The sequence below is a fragment of the Folsomia candida genome, unplaced genomic scaffold (genome assembly GCF_002217175.1).
Source record: "Folsomia candida strain VU population unplaced genomic scaffold, ASM221717v1 Fcan01_Sc061, whole genome shotgun sequence".
NCBI classification, from domain to species: domain Eukaryota; kingdom Metazoa; phylum Arthropoda; class Collembola; order Entomobryomorpha; family Isotomidae; genus Folsomia; species Folsomia candida.
Window position 1 is genome coordinate 149,518 of NW_019091253.1, and position 15,305 is coordinate 164,822.

The window sequence follows — 15,305 nt, forward strand, 5'->3', positions numbered from 1 at the left end:
AGTTGGTCTCCACCTCAATCGTGATAAGTGCGAAGTGGGTATTCTGGGAGCAGATCGAGACACCGCCATCGACATTCTCCGTCAATTTCAACTCCAGGCTCCTGGGATACAAGTAATGTCCCCCGAAAATGCGATGCTTCTGGGTGCCCCTCTCACGAACGAGGCTAACTAGGCTAGCTTGGAGATCGTCTTGGCCACAAAAACGGAGCAGTTGGCTACTTTCTCCCGCCGACTCAGTAACCTTTCCAGCCATTCAGCCTTTTTCCTCCTCCGAGCATCAATCTCTATTCCACGCCTTATATATTTTCTCCGTTGTGCCCCAACGTGGAGAGAGTTGGACGCTCTTACCCACTACGATGCTGCTCTCAAGGACGGGCTGGAGGCGATCCTGAATTGTTCTCTTTCGGATGCTGCCTGGATACAGTCATCCTTACCTGTGAAGGAAGGCGGATTGGGGGTTAGACATGCTTTGGATGTGGCGATACCGTGTTTTCTTGGGTCCGAGAAATCGCGAGAGCTTTGCGTTCCGCCGAAGTCCCCTGCATTTTAGAGCCGGCCGGATGCTCCCACCAAGACGGAAAGCATCCCGACGGTTTGACCCTCGTCCCCTGGGCAAGAGGAAAATCTCTGGTTTGGGATTTTACCTGTGTGGATACCTACGCCCCTAGTCATCTCCCCAACACAATCCGGCACCAAGGCGCTGCTGCTACCAAAGCAGAAGACAAAAAGAGACGATATTACGCTTTTCTCGAGGACCGCTTCATTTTTATGCCCGTTGCAATTGAGACGACAGGTATATGGGGGCAAGAGGGATTATCTTTTATTAAAGACATTGGTCAACGGATCGCTGCCACGACTGGAGAACCACGCTCCACAATCTTTCTCCTCCAGCGATTAAGCATTGCAGTTCAACGTGGGAATATAGCTTCAATCCTGGGAACCCTCCCACCAGGAAAAAAATTCAACGAAACCTATTATATTTAAAACTTTTTCTTTTTTAATGACATTGTTAACAAATTTGCATGTCTTGATAAATGTAACCAGTGTATTTCATAGTTTATCATTGTTTATGTTAAAAATAAATGCTTATCATGAAACGGAAAATTTGCATACATATTTGCATTTTGCATAAACTCTGCAATTGTTCTTGAAAAGCAGCATGAAAAGCAGTCAACGTTTTTCCTGTGCAAAGTGATACAAAGACTCGTACGAAACTCAAACTTTGAGAAAAACACCGAGCAAAACAACAACCCAAACTTGCAAATAATTGGTCAAAGTGTTCCCGTTTGTTTAATTGTTGATTAAAATTAGGCGTGACATGGTTCATTTTCGACGCAAGTGGGAAGGTCGTTGAGAGGGGGAGGAGGAGGTGGGGACAGGGCGGCCGCGGCGACACATGGCCACTCTTTTCTATCTCGAGTCTAAAACCGTGTCGCATCACGATCGAGCGGCCACAAGTGCGCGACCAATGAGGCGTAAGTGCAGTTAAATCGATGATGATTAATTAAATTGAGTAATTTACTTATTATTGCAGCATATCATCGTCGCGAGAGTGCGGATGAATTGCAGCTAGATTTTGGCAAGGGTATAAATTTAAATTTAAGAATGAATGAGTTTTAAGTACTTATCAAGATATATGGATAAGGTATATTCTAATATTATTGGACAGATGGAGTCGTAACGGAAATTCTGCGGAACTTGTCGCGCCGCGAGGGTGTCAGCAAGGGGAGGAGACTTGCATTTCTTAACGCCTTCGTGAAATTCTTGCAGGGTGGAAACGCCAAGAAGTATTCGACACATGATGTACTGCTCTGGTAAGGAGAAGGAGGAGATAAGCGATGATGAGTTTTAGAATTATTGTAGTTAATATTTCGCCGGATTGAAATGCAATATTTTTGGTTTTTGTACGCCCTTGACGTTTTGTATTTATATACTTGGACTTTCGTGTTTATTTTTTTAAACTGTTCATCGGATTTGAATATTTGAATCAGATTTCGATAGAAAATTTAATTTGAACAATTTTCATTATACAGCTTTCTTATGTGCAAACTAATGAAGTTTGTGGTGCATTAAGATACAACTTGATTACTTCACTTGAGTTGTGATATAAATTTTCCCTCAAAAGTGATTGCTTGTTGTTGTTTTTAGTCTGCGCATCAGCCTCGTCCACGAAGCAACGGTCGTGCGTCTGGCAACCCTCCGTTGTATCCGCTATCTTGTAACGACGGAGGAAGATGTCATCGCCCTCAATGAAACCGGAGTCCCCTTCCTCATCGTGCGCTGTCTCGACGTCGTCCTCAACAATTCGTCAGAAAGACTCCAAGCGACCCGTTTGTGTCAACGCTTGCTCGCTGTACCGAATGGGGCGCTGCATTTTCCCGCCTGTGTGACCCGCGCCCTTGTCGCGATTGGATTTGACGGTCCGGTCGAGCAGGATAAATTGCATAAACTGAGCTTATCTCTCCTCTGCCAGTTGGCCCTTCTCCATCCCATGCAGTTCATCGAGTGCGGCGGCGTACGCGTCCTTCTCCACAATATTTTAGGTTGTACGTCCCCCATGGTTTTGGAGGCCATGGTGGGTAGTTTACTCCATCTGCTCAATGTACCGGAGACGAGGTGAGATACAAAAATTGGGGAATTTGATTTGGTGTCAATTTGCAATTTTTTGTGTAAAATTTTGTGTATATTTCAAATTGTAAAGCTTTCATTTAGAGATTGAATCATCAAAATTTTGTTAAAATTTAGCAAAAAATTGTCAAAAACTTCTTTCGAATACGGTGGAATATTTAATAATTTTATTTAATTACAGGGACGCATCTGGCGTGAACCTTCAAGCCCTCGTGGCACCATTTACTGACGTGCATTTCAAACATGGACCAAACGAGCCTTCAGATAAGGACTTGTACGTAATTATGGAAATTTATGGTTATTAGCTCAAGTCAGGGTTTATGGAACTGGTATGTCGTGTGTGTGTCTGGGACATGCTAACGAAGGAACCCGTGAACCGATTGTGACCAACTTTGTGCTAAAATGCGTATCTCAACATAAGGCCTTGATGAGTTCGAAGACGAGCAAGATCGGGTCAGCGGTTGACCAGTAAGGTCACTTATATACGTGGTTCGGATAAACACTAAATTTTTAGAAGTTGTTGCACAAACGTAAAAGATGCGGAGAATTAGTGTTGCTCACCCTGACTCGGGCTACATAAAGCTAGGTTTTTTTTATTCTTGTACTCAATTGTTCTTGCTTCTGTTTCAGAGATGAACGTGAAGTAGGTTACCAATGTGCTAAAACCGCAATCGGTGCCGTTTTGCGGAGTTGGAGTGGAATTGCACACTTTTGCCAAAGTCGAAATTCTGGCCTTCAAGCACTCGTGGATGCCTTGTACATAGAACAGTTGGAGATAAGGGTGAGTGGGATGCTTATCGAGAAAAGTTGTTATTTAAAATGCCAACTAATTTTGTTTATCTTGTAGAGAACGATTTTAGACTTAATTTGTGAAATTCTTGGGGTAAAATTTCCCACGTGGAGTGACGAAGTTTCCATCGCCCTCTCCGCGGTGGACCCGTCTTCCCCTCAGGCCTCGTGGAAGTTGGGGGAAGGCTTCATCGTGGAAGAGACGCTTTCCGTCCTTCCACACCTCGCAGTTTCAACGTAAGACTGGATTCGGACATATTTTTAAGTGTCATGCAATGCGAAAAGACTCGTGGAATAATTTTGATAATTTTGTGTTCGCATTTTCTACAGGCCCAACATTACAGCGAACCACATGGCCCTCATAGTTCTTTCGTTTCTACAACGTGGCCTGTTAGAAGCCCTCGTAGAAGTGATTGTGACCGGCGACACTTTCATTTCCGTCCGCGGGACCGTTCTTCTCGGTCAACTGCTCCACCTCGTCGACAAGTTTATCCCTCTCCACTGCTACGACCCAACCCACTGCATCCCCTCCCTTATCCGCTACTCGGCAGATGTGGAGGACGATGACGACATCGTTGCCTCAGCCACTACCACCACGGCTCGGCCCAGCGCCCGGCTGCAGCAACAGCGCGCCATGGAGGCATTGAGCGTGTTAACATCACTGCAAAAAATCAAGGCGCGTCCTCCATTTCCAAACTCGCTCTTCCTTCAAGCACAACTCGAGTATGCGGCCTACCAGCCCAAGGCTCAAGGGAGGTTTGTAAATAAGTTGGGGCAGGTGCAGGTTATGCGGGTAAGTGAGAAGGATAGTTGAGATTATTGATGTCTTGACCTGGAAGTGGTACATAAATTGGCATTGAATTTTTTACAGCTTTTGAAACGCGACATTGAGGGAAATCCAAACAAATTATTAAAGGATACGGGCGTCTTAAACTCGAAGGATTCCACGACATGGCAGTGGGACACTATTCTTTCGCTTATCAAGGTAGTTATCTATCTTGCAATTCTTAATTTAAGGTAGGGGTTATCTTAATTGTTGGTATGTTGTAGTGGGCGCCATCGGTTCTGAAGAGGGTGGACGATTCGACCTGGCATAACTTTCTGAAAAGGCTGATCGACTATTTCAAACCGTCAAGCAATCTCTTTGCCAGGCTGGAAGTGGGGAAAGGACAGTCGAAACTGATATCGAAAACTGTGACGGCCCTGGTGACGTTTTTAGCCGAGGAGGTTGAGGTAAGGATTGATGCTTGTATTTAAAATGTGTAGCTTTGGTCAAATTGCTTTACAACCTTTCACAAAATAAAAAGTATTTATTGATTAACGTGTTGATTATTTTGTAGAATTTTAGCGGCAGTGTGTTGCTTGAGGGGCTCCTGGTCGACATTGCGTCGCAGTTGGACGAGGTTCTACGTCAGCCAAATAATCCGTGCGCCTGTTTTTTGTCGTGAGTTTTGAATGCATATATATTAATTAAGAGATGTCTTTGCAGATTAATGTTGGTAAAATTGGCACCGTTTTATTTGTAGAATAATTTTTACAGTTTACGCTATGGTATCGATATTGACTAATAATTACGGATTTAACTGATTTATTCCAGGCCTGTGAAGTTGGAGAGTACGCTAAGCCAGATTTATTTTCTTATTGTGGGGAAACTGACTCACACGACGAAAGGGTTTCGAATCTTGGAGAAGGGCGACATCCTCAAGCGCTTCCTCCACCTCGTCTGTCAAGTCCAACATGAATGCTACATCAAACTCATCGTCGCATCGTTATCCTATCGGGAAGAGTACTGCAAGTGGGTGGAGAATAATTCACACCATGTTTGTAATCCAGTGAACTCTGTAAATTCTCCAAACTTACAACTTTTTAAGAAAATAATTGGAACGGAAATCAAATTAAAGTTGTGTACAACTCATCGGCACCACTAGTTTGCAAGGATTACACAGTTAACGAAGTTACAAACATCGCTGTGACATTAAACCGACGGATTTTTAAAATACTTATGAAAATCGTTAAGACCGGTACTTTTTAACATAATTTTTTGTTTGTTTTTGACACCAGGAGAATCTTGGCGACCGCGCTGTCCTCTCCTTACGACAACTCGCGCCAATTTGCAACGCAATTCCTCCGCGTTTTGGTGCGGACGAAGCTCTCGGGATTTTCCAAGTGGGGGATGGAACTGCTCGTAAATCAGTTGGGGGACCGGAATCGTGCAATCGTACTGACAGCAATGGACATCTTGGAAGAAGCGATACATGACAAGGTGACCTTAAAGTTTATTTGTGCCCTGAATTGGAAATTGACTTTTGTTTTATGTGACGCAGATGTTTCTCGAGTCGCTGATCGCCCTTCGTCCGACGTTGACGCATCTGGGAGATCGCGGCCTCTTGCTGCTCGTTACGTTCCTCTCGCTCCCGTCCGGATTCAAGTTCCTCATGGAGGCGAGCTGGTTGAAGAATGAGATTGTCAGATGGAGGGAGTCCTTCAACAAGAGGTGGGTTGCAGGAGGCACCGCAGGGTTAGGGGGGAAAGGGAATGAGGGACTTAATTTTTCAGAAGAGATTTATGAAATATTTAGAATTTCGTAAAATAATATATAATACAATTTTTACAGCTTAATTAATTTCTAATTTTCCAGGTATGTTGAACTTGTCGAGGTGTTGGTGCGGGACTCTGTCTCCACTTTGCGTCGCGGGGAGGATGGGAAGTATCCCGAGCGGGCATCGAGGAACCAAGAGCAGTCGAAATTCGTCGACATTTATGTTCCTCCACATCTCTACGGCCAGCTCGCCCAACACAAAGAAGGCCTCGAGCTACTCCTCGATTCAGGCGACATCCAGGCCCTCATTGTGACCGTAAATTCTAAAAAATGCTCCAACACGGAGGAAACGCGCGAGCTGAAGGCGGCCTTGTGGGCGTTGTCTCGTAAGTTACTAAAAATCTGGCCAGTTTTTTTTTCAGCAGAATGAACAAGTTCTTGATTGATTCTGACTTCGACAATTAACTCGGATATTTGTAACTCAGCCGTAACCTACATATTTTTTTGTGGTGGTGTGTAAACTAATTTTACAAAGGGTACATAATTGACTGGGTTACAAGCAAGTGTCTGAGTTAATTGCCTCGCTTCATAGTTAACGAAGGAGTGTTAATTAATTAATACTGTTAATTAATGTGGGGTTTCTACTCATTTTTTGCAGATTTTGGGACAGCGGTAGACTCTGTGCCGCTTTTGGAGGAGTCGCACGTGATTGGGAGCATGGTGGAGCTTGGTCGCTTTTGTCCCATTTTGTCCGTCCGCCACACCGTGTTTCACTGCCTCTGCTTGATCTGCGTGACGATGATAGGGTCCGAGGTCTTACGGAAGTGGGGGTGGCATGCGATGGTAAGTGCCACAGTTTGATTAAACCTGGATCTTGGATCTTTTAGGAGTTTGTTTGTGTACAATTATAAGATTTGCTTATGTTTTTGATACTTTTGAATTTGTTTGAGGTTTGATGAGAATTTTTCATTATAATTCAGAGTTGTTAAATAGTTTTCAAGCAGCGTTATCAAATTTTTAAGCCTACTTATAAATTGTATGGTATTTTTTATTTTGAACTTTTTAAATATTATTTTCCAGCCACGAAGTCATCACGAAACGTTTACGATTTGGAGCCCAGAAATGTTTGCGGGCGATGAAACTCGTCGCTTGTTGAGGCTTCGAGTGGAGGCTGAGTTACCAGAAGAAGAACAGCAACCAGGTTCAGTTAATCAAACCAGAAGAAATAATAACAAAGTCTTAATTTGTTGCCTTTTTTATTTCAGATGAAGACGACGACGATGAAAAAACTTCTTTAGCTGACGCATATTCCGCCCACGGACTAAACGAGGAAGAAGAATCGGAAGAGCTCCTCCTGGCGATGGAGGAAGAGGGCGCAAACGAAGAATTGTTGAAGGCATGTTCCCTCACGACGACCGGGGCATCATCGCCCCTCCGCTGGAGCCACTTCCATCACCGATCACATTCGGACTCGCACACGTTGTCGTCCTCCCAGGGACATCGGAGGAGGACGAGCAGCAGAGGGAGCGCAAGTGGAAATGGGAGGCGCCGAGGTCTCCCTCCCATTTCGGCCGATGGTGCCAGCAGTAGCTCTCTCGGACCCACATTTTACTCTCGGTGGAGGAAAGACAGCGCGACAGAGTCGACAACCAGCGGCGTTTCGTCATCTGATTCGATGACCATGACCATGACGATGACGACTCAGGCGCAGATACAGCAACAAATTGTAGGACATACGTTGAGTCCGATTCCATCCTCGGCAAGTATTGCGACGACAGGAGACCCGCAAAGTCCGCCTTCGAGAGGTGAGTAGATGGGGATTTTAGAAATTAAAGGGGGCAAATTAATTTATGCACGTTTTTTATTTCCGATTTTTTCCCAATGCAGGATCCAGCCGAGCTACATTGACTGAGCCAGTCGTAGGGAGTAGTAGCCTCGGCACTAGTGGGCGTTGGGGATCACCTCTCCATCGCAGTTTGCGCATCCGGAAGCCCGTAATTCGCATGCCGTCTATGGCTGGTGGGGATCACGACTACGGAAACTATATTGGTCCCGGAGGTGCGCGAAGGTCTGGGAGTTCACTGATGATGTTGAAAACTGGTTCTCTCGACCGCCACCTCATCCTCTCGCCGGGTGATTTGTTCGAGGCGAATAAGTTGGCCCGGGTCAATTCTTCACTGACTTCGCTATCTACGCCGTCTTTCCGAGTCAGGTAAGAAGAGCATCAAATTGAACTACTTCACAGTGATATTTCTTTGTAGTACCAGTGAAATTTGTAAACGTTCACACAAGTTTAAGAAAATCCAATTTGTAAATCTAGCTACGGGTTAGTAATTTTGCAATAATTTTATTTAGGCCCGAGTCAGAAATGAGGGGTCCGTGCTATATGGGATTGTGTGTTCCGGACGATTTTGGCGCCATATTTCTGACCGATTCGTCCATTCCATTGCACGTGAGGATGACCTCTGTCCCTGGTGAGGTCACACACTTCCGGTTCATCGTTAATTCCACTTATTCATTCGACTTATTTATTTATATATCTTATTTCAGGAGAGGACGCGAAGGAACCGAGACTCGGAGAGTCGTTTGAGTTTCATACCGTGACGAACTGTCTGGGCTGCTATAGGTTGCGAGAGCACGTTGTCGACACGACGTCGGCGATGGAGGATGATGAAATTTTTGGTTTAACGGAGAAGTTAACATCCCTCGGCGTTGGAAGCATCGAGGGGTTGACGGACGCCGAGGTCGTGGCGAATGGGGCGGTCCTGTTGAGAAGAGAGATTTTAAGGCTGGTCTCGAACCTTATTTGCTGCGTGGGGGCGAAAGCGAACGAGCAAGGGTTACTGAGGTGAGTACATATTTTTTTTGGTCAAGGGTCAAGTGTAATTATAAATCCTGAAGGCTGAGTTCACAAAAGGAATTAAAAAGCATGTAATACTTATGTTTTATTTTTGTCCTAGACTGAAACAAAAGTTCCCATCGGCCTTCCAAGACTTGTGTTTGTACACAGAGCTAAGCGTCGTAATGAGCAAATACAACCTGCGTCTCCTCCTCCGACGTTTCCTCCAAGAACTCTTCTTAGACAACACGTTTACCGCTGTGAGTAAAATAGATGAGTGAGATGATACACTAAATGATAAGATGGTGTGACTAATGTGTATCGTTGTGCCTCTAGTTTTACGAAGTGGCGGAACTTATCGTGGGCAAGTGGGAGGAGTGCGAGGAAGACGAGAACGTTGACAAGTTGGTGGAGGAAGTGAACGAAGAAACGTAGTGAATCATGGAATGGCTGCTAACTATTATTTCATATTAATTTATTTTATGCGCTTATCCATCCCGATGATCGAATTGCTTATCGTTCATATAACTTATCCTGCTGTGATTTCCTTTTCTATTCCGGTTAAATAAATGTTAAGAGTTTGACAATGAAAAGAGATAATCACTTAATTTTGCAAATAATTGATCATTATACATACTAAATAATCATACAGGCCACCGGTTGGAAATTTTGCAAAAAAAAATCTCGATTGATTTATTTAACACTAAAAATGTATTATAGGTAATTATATATTTATGATAATCAAGTAATTAAAACAAGGTTAATTAACAATGATTAAGTGAAGGTAAGAATTTCCGTGCGCCACTTGCTATGTGGATTCGGCCTGGGTTGAAAATCTATTTTTTGTTGGGTCAAGATAAGATACGGCTCCAACTCGGCGATCGCCTCCAACCAGGCAGCCCCCTTCGCGACGACGCTGAGAAGTTCTTCGACAAGGCTGAGTTCATCCCCGAGGACGAAGTGGGTGTAATGCGCATCGAGGAGTGAGGTCAGCCAGAGGACGGAGGAGGTCATTGTGTCGTCGCCAGACTCACTTCCCATCGTGAGGGCGGACTCCATCTTGAATTTGAGGTAGAGCGCAAGTCGACGGGAGAGAATGAAGTCGAGCGAAGTCAGGGCGCCGACCAGTTGGGCAGGATCGACAGATCGGGAAAGGATTAGATCGAGGAGAGAGTGAGAGGCAGTTATCGAGTCGGTCTGAAATTCAGTTAAGGTGATTAGATTATTTTTAATGTACATAAAGTTGCTTAGAAAATATTAGAGAAAAATTAAGTTCGAGTACAATAATAAGACTTCGTGTCAAAGTTTAAACAAAAGGTATAAATATGTAAAGTTCATGTTACAAATTTTTTCATACCATGTTGTCCAACAATTTTGCCAAGATGATGATTAGGTGACTTTCAGGAATGTCGGTGAAATTTTGAAGCATCCAATCCAATGCAGCGTCTCCTTTGGTTAGGGCGAGGGGCAGGATTTGAGTACAGATTCTGGTCCAAAGTCAATGAATAATATAAATCAGTTAAGATAAGAATAAGATATCCATACTATTGATAATGCAGCCACTGCAGTGCTTACAGTGATTGAGGTTGACCTTCTCGCTCTAGAATTTTGTATTGTTGCACCACCTCCCAAAATTCGGGGAAAGATTTTTTAATCGCGTTGACCTCGGCGTTGGAAGAGGCTGACCGTAGCAGCTTTTTGGCGGCCGCGGCTTGTTTGTTGTGGTGGCCGTGGGGTTGTTCGACGTCGACAGTCCAGCCCACCGAGGTCACTGGATCCAGGACAAAAGGTGACCTCTGTTCAAATACTTCTTCGCCGGAACGGATCCCATGTTTACCGACGACGCCTGATAAGCGAGATTTTGAGGAGTAGAGGGCGATGACCTAATTTGCATACGTAGAAAACGTTAATACAGATATTAACCAACAACTATGCTTGCACATATTCACAAATCTCAAACCCACCAGAACATGCAGTCCCACCGGGATGAGAACATTTCCTCCCAATACGTCCATGATGGGAGGATTAGCATACATTTTGAGGGACTGTTTCGCCACTACTATGTCGTACTTGAGGTCATAGAGGGCAATCAGCGCCCCTTCTTCAGATGGGTCAGACCCATAAATGACCACTTTGGACCAATCACCATCCTTCGAGGATGGAGGCGCGGGATGCAAAACGACCGGCGTCAGAGGGGAGATCACTTTGGCGAGAGAACCGACCAAGCTGGGAGCCGGTAAAGGTGTCGTCAAAAATTGCTGCCACAAACGCCCATCGCGACCTGCGAGTTAAGAATATTTATGCATGCTACTTTTAATCGATAAGTACTCATCGTAATTACTCACCGAGATACAAGATACTCGGACCGTCGTCGCCAGGGAGGATACAGTGTCCCACAAACTCGGATTTTACCTCGATCTGGGTGACGATCTGGTTTTTGTGGAGGAGTGTAACTTTCATGACATCTCGAGTAACGATGGCTCTTCCAGCCTGAGTGAAGTAATAGATTGATAAATGTGCAATAAATTAACCACAAGTATGGCTCAAAAACATGGAATAAGTGTACCTTCTTTGGTGCCGATATGATAACCACCTTTTCAGGATGACACTGAGCAGCGTCGATGATAGTATCGCACTCCGTGTCGACAAACCCCTTTCCAGTGGCGATCGCTTTTCTGAGCTTTTTCTTTTGATCAGACGTCAAAAGCGGGGCGAGTGGGGTTGTGAAACCGTTTTCGAAAATAACCAGTGCCCCATCCTCGGTGAGAGAACTGGACGGGTTAAGCTCCCAAATCGGGTCAGAAAACTGAGATTTGATATTTAAAATAGGAATTAGTTCGTTAAATTTAACGACAGCAGATTACTGATTATTGACTGACTCACTTTCATCTTGGTCACATCACCCATCGCAGTGTCATCCTCATTCCACACGGCGACAGTGTTATTGTCCAGGATAGCGCCGTACTTGCCGATGTCGGCACATTTGACGACACGAGAGGTAAACCAGTGACGTGACGAGGTCCATGATGTTTCCTGCTTTTGCTCGAGTACCTGGTACGTTGATAAGTGTTTTATTAAATAATATAATTTGCATACTATTTTTATGAGGCGATAACTTACATGATAACGAATCGCCATGTTCTTCCCGGTTGTTAAAACGATACTCCCATCTGCGCCGGAAATACCAAGAAAATCCCTCCGCTCCGAAAGCGGGCAGAGAATGAAGGGTGCGCCCAAACCGCCCATCTGAGATGATAACTGCTTATCGGATGGGTAAGTCAATTTTCTCCAAGAAGACACAAGCAGAAATCAGCACGTGGTGGAAAACACGTTGAGTTGAATGAATACGTGTTTCCCTTTACCCCGATTTTATAGGTGCGAAGATTTAAATATCCTTTCTGTCAACAAAAATAATAAACAACAGCCAGACGATAAAAGTGGGTGGTCCGGTCGTGTCGACAATTTCGACATGTTCAACGCATTTAAAAAGTTGACCGGGCGCAGTGGCGATGCGGGCGTGGTTATCAACAACCAACAACCCCCCGCCGCAATGGCGCACTCGTTGCAGAGAAAGTTCGCAAAAGGGGTTCACTATAACAGTAAGTTTGTAAATGTCACATTTCCATATTTTGTATATCTGATATTTATTATATCGTGTATAAACTTGGGCAAATATTTTGTTGGATAATACCAATTAATACTATTAACTAAGAGCGTGGTTGGCTAAATATTTGTCTAATTCTGTGAAATTATAATTCTAGTGAAAATGGTCATCAAAGGTGACCGAAATGTCGGGAAGTCAGCCCTCTTCCGTCGCCTTCAAGGTCTTCAGTTCACGGAGGAGTACACCGCCACTGAGGAAATTCAAGTCGCCACGATCGCCTGGAGTTACAAGAACAGCGAGGATATCGTCAAAGTCGAAGTGTGGGATGTCGTTGACGTTGCACAGAAGAAAAAACGCCTCCCCACCGACAAGCTAAAACTGGATAATAGTGCGGGTGGCGAAAATGGCGCCGAAGTGGCTCTGGACGCGAATACGATTGACGTGTATAAAAACACACACGGCGCTATTTTGGTCTTCGATATAACAAAGACATGGTGAGTGGTTTGTCATTTTAAATTTAAACAAACATGGGTTTAAGCACTCATCCCGTAACAGAATCTGGTTTTACGCCATTTTTGTCCAAATGTTTCTTATATTTCTTCTTGAATTTATGAATTGCTGACAAAATATTTTCATATGTGTGTATGTTAACCCCGAAATATTTACGAAACTGCTGGAATTTTGTAAAGAAAAAAATAGGTCAGAAGTGATAATTTCAAATCTTGGTCTTTCTAGGACGTGGGATTACGTAAAGCGAGAACTCAACTCCATTCCGCCCCACATTCCCATTCTGGTTCTTGGAAATCGCCGCGACATGGGTCATCACCGCGCCGTGGCGTTTGACACGGTCATCTATGCCATTGAAGCCTTGGACGAGGGACGCGAAGTGCGCTACGCCGAGAGCAGCATGCGATACGGGTTTGGATTAAAATTTGTCCACAAGTTTTTCAACCTTCCATATCTCGCCCTGCAGAGAGAAGCCTTGCTGAAACAGGTCGAGGTCAACGAGCAAGAGCAGGTGGTCACGGGTCATGAGTTGGACTATTACGGAGAAAGTGATGATGCGAACTATGACTTGTAAGTGGAAAATTGTGAAGAAATGTCGTATTTGAAAATTTTGAAATCATGTTTTGACATCAAAAGCACTTGATTTTCACAAAGTAATCTTTTAATTTGATTTAAGATTTATCGACGGACTTAGTCAAAAAAGGAGACAAGTCGCGGATGCGCTCAGCCCGCCGAAAATGTCACTCGCGGAGGCCCAAGCTGTCGCGTCGCAGAAGGCTATGAAGGACGCAAAAGATGAGAAGGACGCGGCCGCCGTTGTTGCGCGACTCTCGGTTAAGTCAGACCCTTCCAGACCCTCGCCTTCGAGTCAGATCAAAGCAAGTGGAAAGTCTGGGCAGCAACAAAATAGTAATTGACCACTAGAGAAATCTATTTCGATGAGCAACGCTAAGCTAATTTTTTGAACAACTCATTACCTAAAAAATGCTTACCTTATTGACACTTTATAAACAAAAGAAGACAAATATTTAATTCATTTGTTGTTGTTTCTTGGCGCAGGTGGTGGTGTTGGCGGTGCTACAAATCCGATAACGACATCGAAGAAGAATGAGCTTAACAACAACCCTGTCACGGTGGGAGGAGGAGGATTTAATGGTGGAAAGGGGGTGGATGATTTCGTACCTGACGAGGACATCGGTGGCTTCCTTGAGGATGGCGGTGTCGAGAACGGGAGGAACAATGACCTCGCCCTGGAGGAGGAATCCAGCGATGACGACGCAGAAGGGAATAATCCCATGGTCGCAGGCTTCGTAGAAGATGTGGATGATCGCGAGCTCAAGATTCGGTAAAAAATTACAATAATGACAACAATATGATCTACTATTATTTGTAAATCGAATCTTTGCCAGTTTTTGCTCTAAATTACCAGAAACTTATCAAGATTTCGTTAATTGCAGCTCCATCGCAGCTACCACTTTTCATCAGGGCATTGAAGAACCACAATCTGAGGAAGAAACCGAGGATCCATTTCCATCCACGAACGGGGCGACGACATCTTCCTCCGCCATGAAGCCAGGCTTCCAAATGTTTTCAGACCCCGGGAGTGCGGGCGACCATCTCGTCGCCGAGGAGTCAAAACGGACCCGAAAGTCGAAAAAGGGCGGGAAGCATCATCACCACAAGTCCAAACATAAGGCGACCGAGTTGGAAGACTTTCTTGGCGGTGGGTCCGGCGACGCGACCGCAGTTTCGGTCGATTCCAGTGCTTATGAAGCTATTTAATTACTTAATTATGGCGAATTATGGCGTCCAGTCGGAATCCGTGATGGGAAATTTCATCGTCTTCTAATCAACAAAGTGCTAATCTCATTGATCAATCATCGTATGTAACTTAATTGTTGAAATTATGCTAATTATGTATACGGGACCAGGAGGAGAATTAATTTCATTGCAATTAATTTAATTTGTGTCCCGACTGCTGCAAAGGTGCGTACAAAATATTTGAGTTAGGAATGTTTTCCATTAAGTGCTGTGCTATTAAAATATACGTGAGGCTGTGCAATTTATAAATGCAAATTTTCCCAAGTTTTGCACATTTTGAAATACTCGAACTAAAGTGTTACAGTTAATTTATGTAAATTAAATTATATTTATCTCGCTAAGGAGCGGAAATGTTGACTCGTTTTTAATTGATTCGTTCTTAAGATTAAATAAAAATTGTTGAACAAAATCACAACAAATTTTCATGCGGACTAAGCCCAAAGAGGTCGAAAAGTAAAAGAATGGGAGGACCCATTTTCACGAAAAAAATCGGGCTCACAAAATTTGGGGAACCTCTTTGGGGGTGGAAAACTGGGAACAACAATTTCGTGTGTTGAAACAGAAATCGGACCCACGCA

The 15,305-nt window shown here is 44.2% G+C and overlaps 3 protein-coding genes across 3 annotated transcripts; 2 read left to right on the forward strand and 1 right to left on the reverse strand.

Moving 5' to 3' along the window:
• The first annotated feature begins 1,217 nt into the window (after positions 1 to 1,217).
• On the forward strand, positions 1,218 to 9,388 carry LOC110862573 (rapamycin-insensitive companion of mTOR). The gene is made up of 23 exons (XM_022111791.2): positions 1,218 to 1,475; positions 1,535 to 1,585; positions 1,670 to 1,814; positions 2,149 to 2,616; positions 2,810 to 2,902; positions 3,259 to 3,409; positions 3,476 to 3,654; positions 3,748 to 4,210; positions 4,289 to 4,402; positions 4,468 to 4,650; positions 4,758 to 4,861; positions 5,015 to 5,212; positions 5,479 to 5,680; positions 5,742 to 5,911; positions 6,056 to 6,342; positions 6,615 to 6,799; positions 7,037 to 7,157; positions 7,222 to 7,761; positions 7,844 to 8,168; positions 8,312 to 8,430; positions 8,507 to 8,804; positions 8,917 to 9,055; positions 9,132 to 9,388. The coding sequence occupies exons 1-23, from the start codon at positions 1,397 to 1,399 to the stop codon at positions 9,228 to 9,230; spliced, it is 4,713 nt and encodes a 1,570-aa protein (XP_021967483.1). The 5' UTR covers positions 1,218 to 1,396; the 3' UTR covers positions 9,231 to 9,388.
• Positions 9,389 to 9,462: 74 nt separating this feature from the next.
• Positions 9,463 to 12,147, reverse strand: LOC110862565. Its single transcript, XM_022111779.2, has 8 exons — positions 11,916 to 12,147; positions 11,679 to 11,846; positions 11,362 to 11,601; positions 11,141 to 11,285; positions 10,760 to 11,076; positions 10,371 to 10,678; positions 10,153 to 10,282; positions 9,463 to 9,992 (listed from the first exon to the last, which is right to left on the reverse strand). The coding sequence occupies exons 1-8, from the start codon at positions 12,039 to 12,041 to the stop codon at positions 9,570 to 9,572; spliced, it is 1,857 nt and encodes a 618-aa protein (XP_021967471.1). The 5' UTR covers positions 12,042 to 12,147; the 3' UTR covers positions 9,463 to 9,569.
• A 29-nt stretch (positions 12,148 to 12,176) lies between these two features.
• Positions 12,177 to 15,141, forward strand: LOC110862570 (rab-like protein 6). The gene is made up of 6 exons (XM_022111787.2): positions 12,177 to 12,394; positions 12,557 to 12,893; positions 13,135 to 13,476; positions 13,583 to 13,815; positions 13,966 to 14,251; positions 14,364 to 15,141. Exons 1-6 carry the CDS (start codon positions 12,265 to 12,267, stop codon positions 14,686 to 14,688), a joined length of 1,653 nt encoding a protein of 550 aa, XP_021967479.1. The 5' UTR covers positions 12,177 to 12,264; the 3' UTR covers positions 14,689 to 15,141.
• The last annotated feature ends 164 nt before the right edge of the window (positions 15,142 to 15,305 follow it).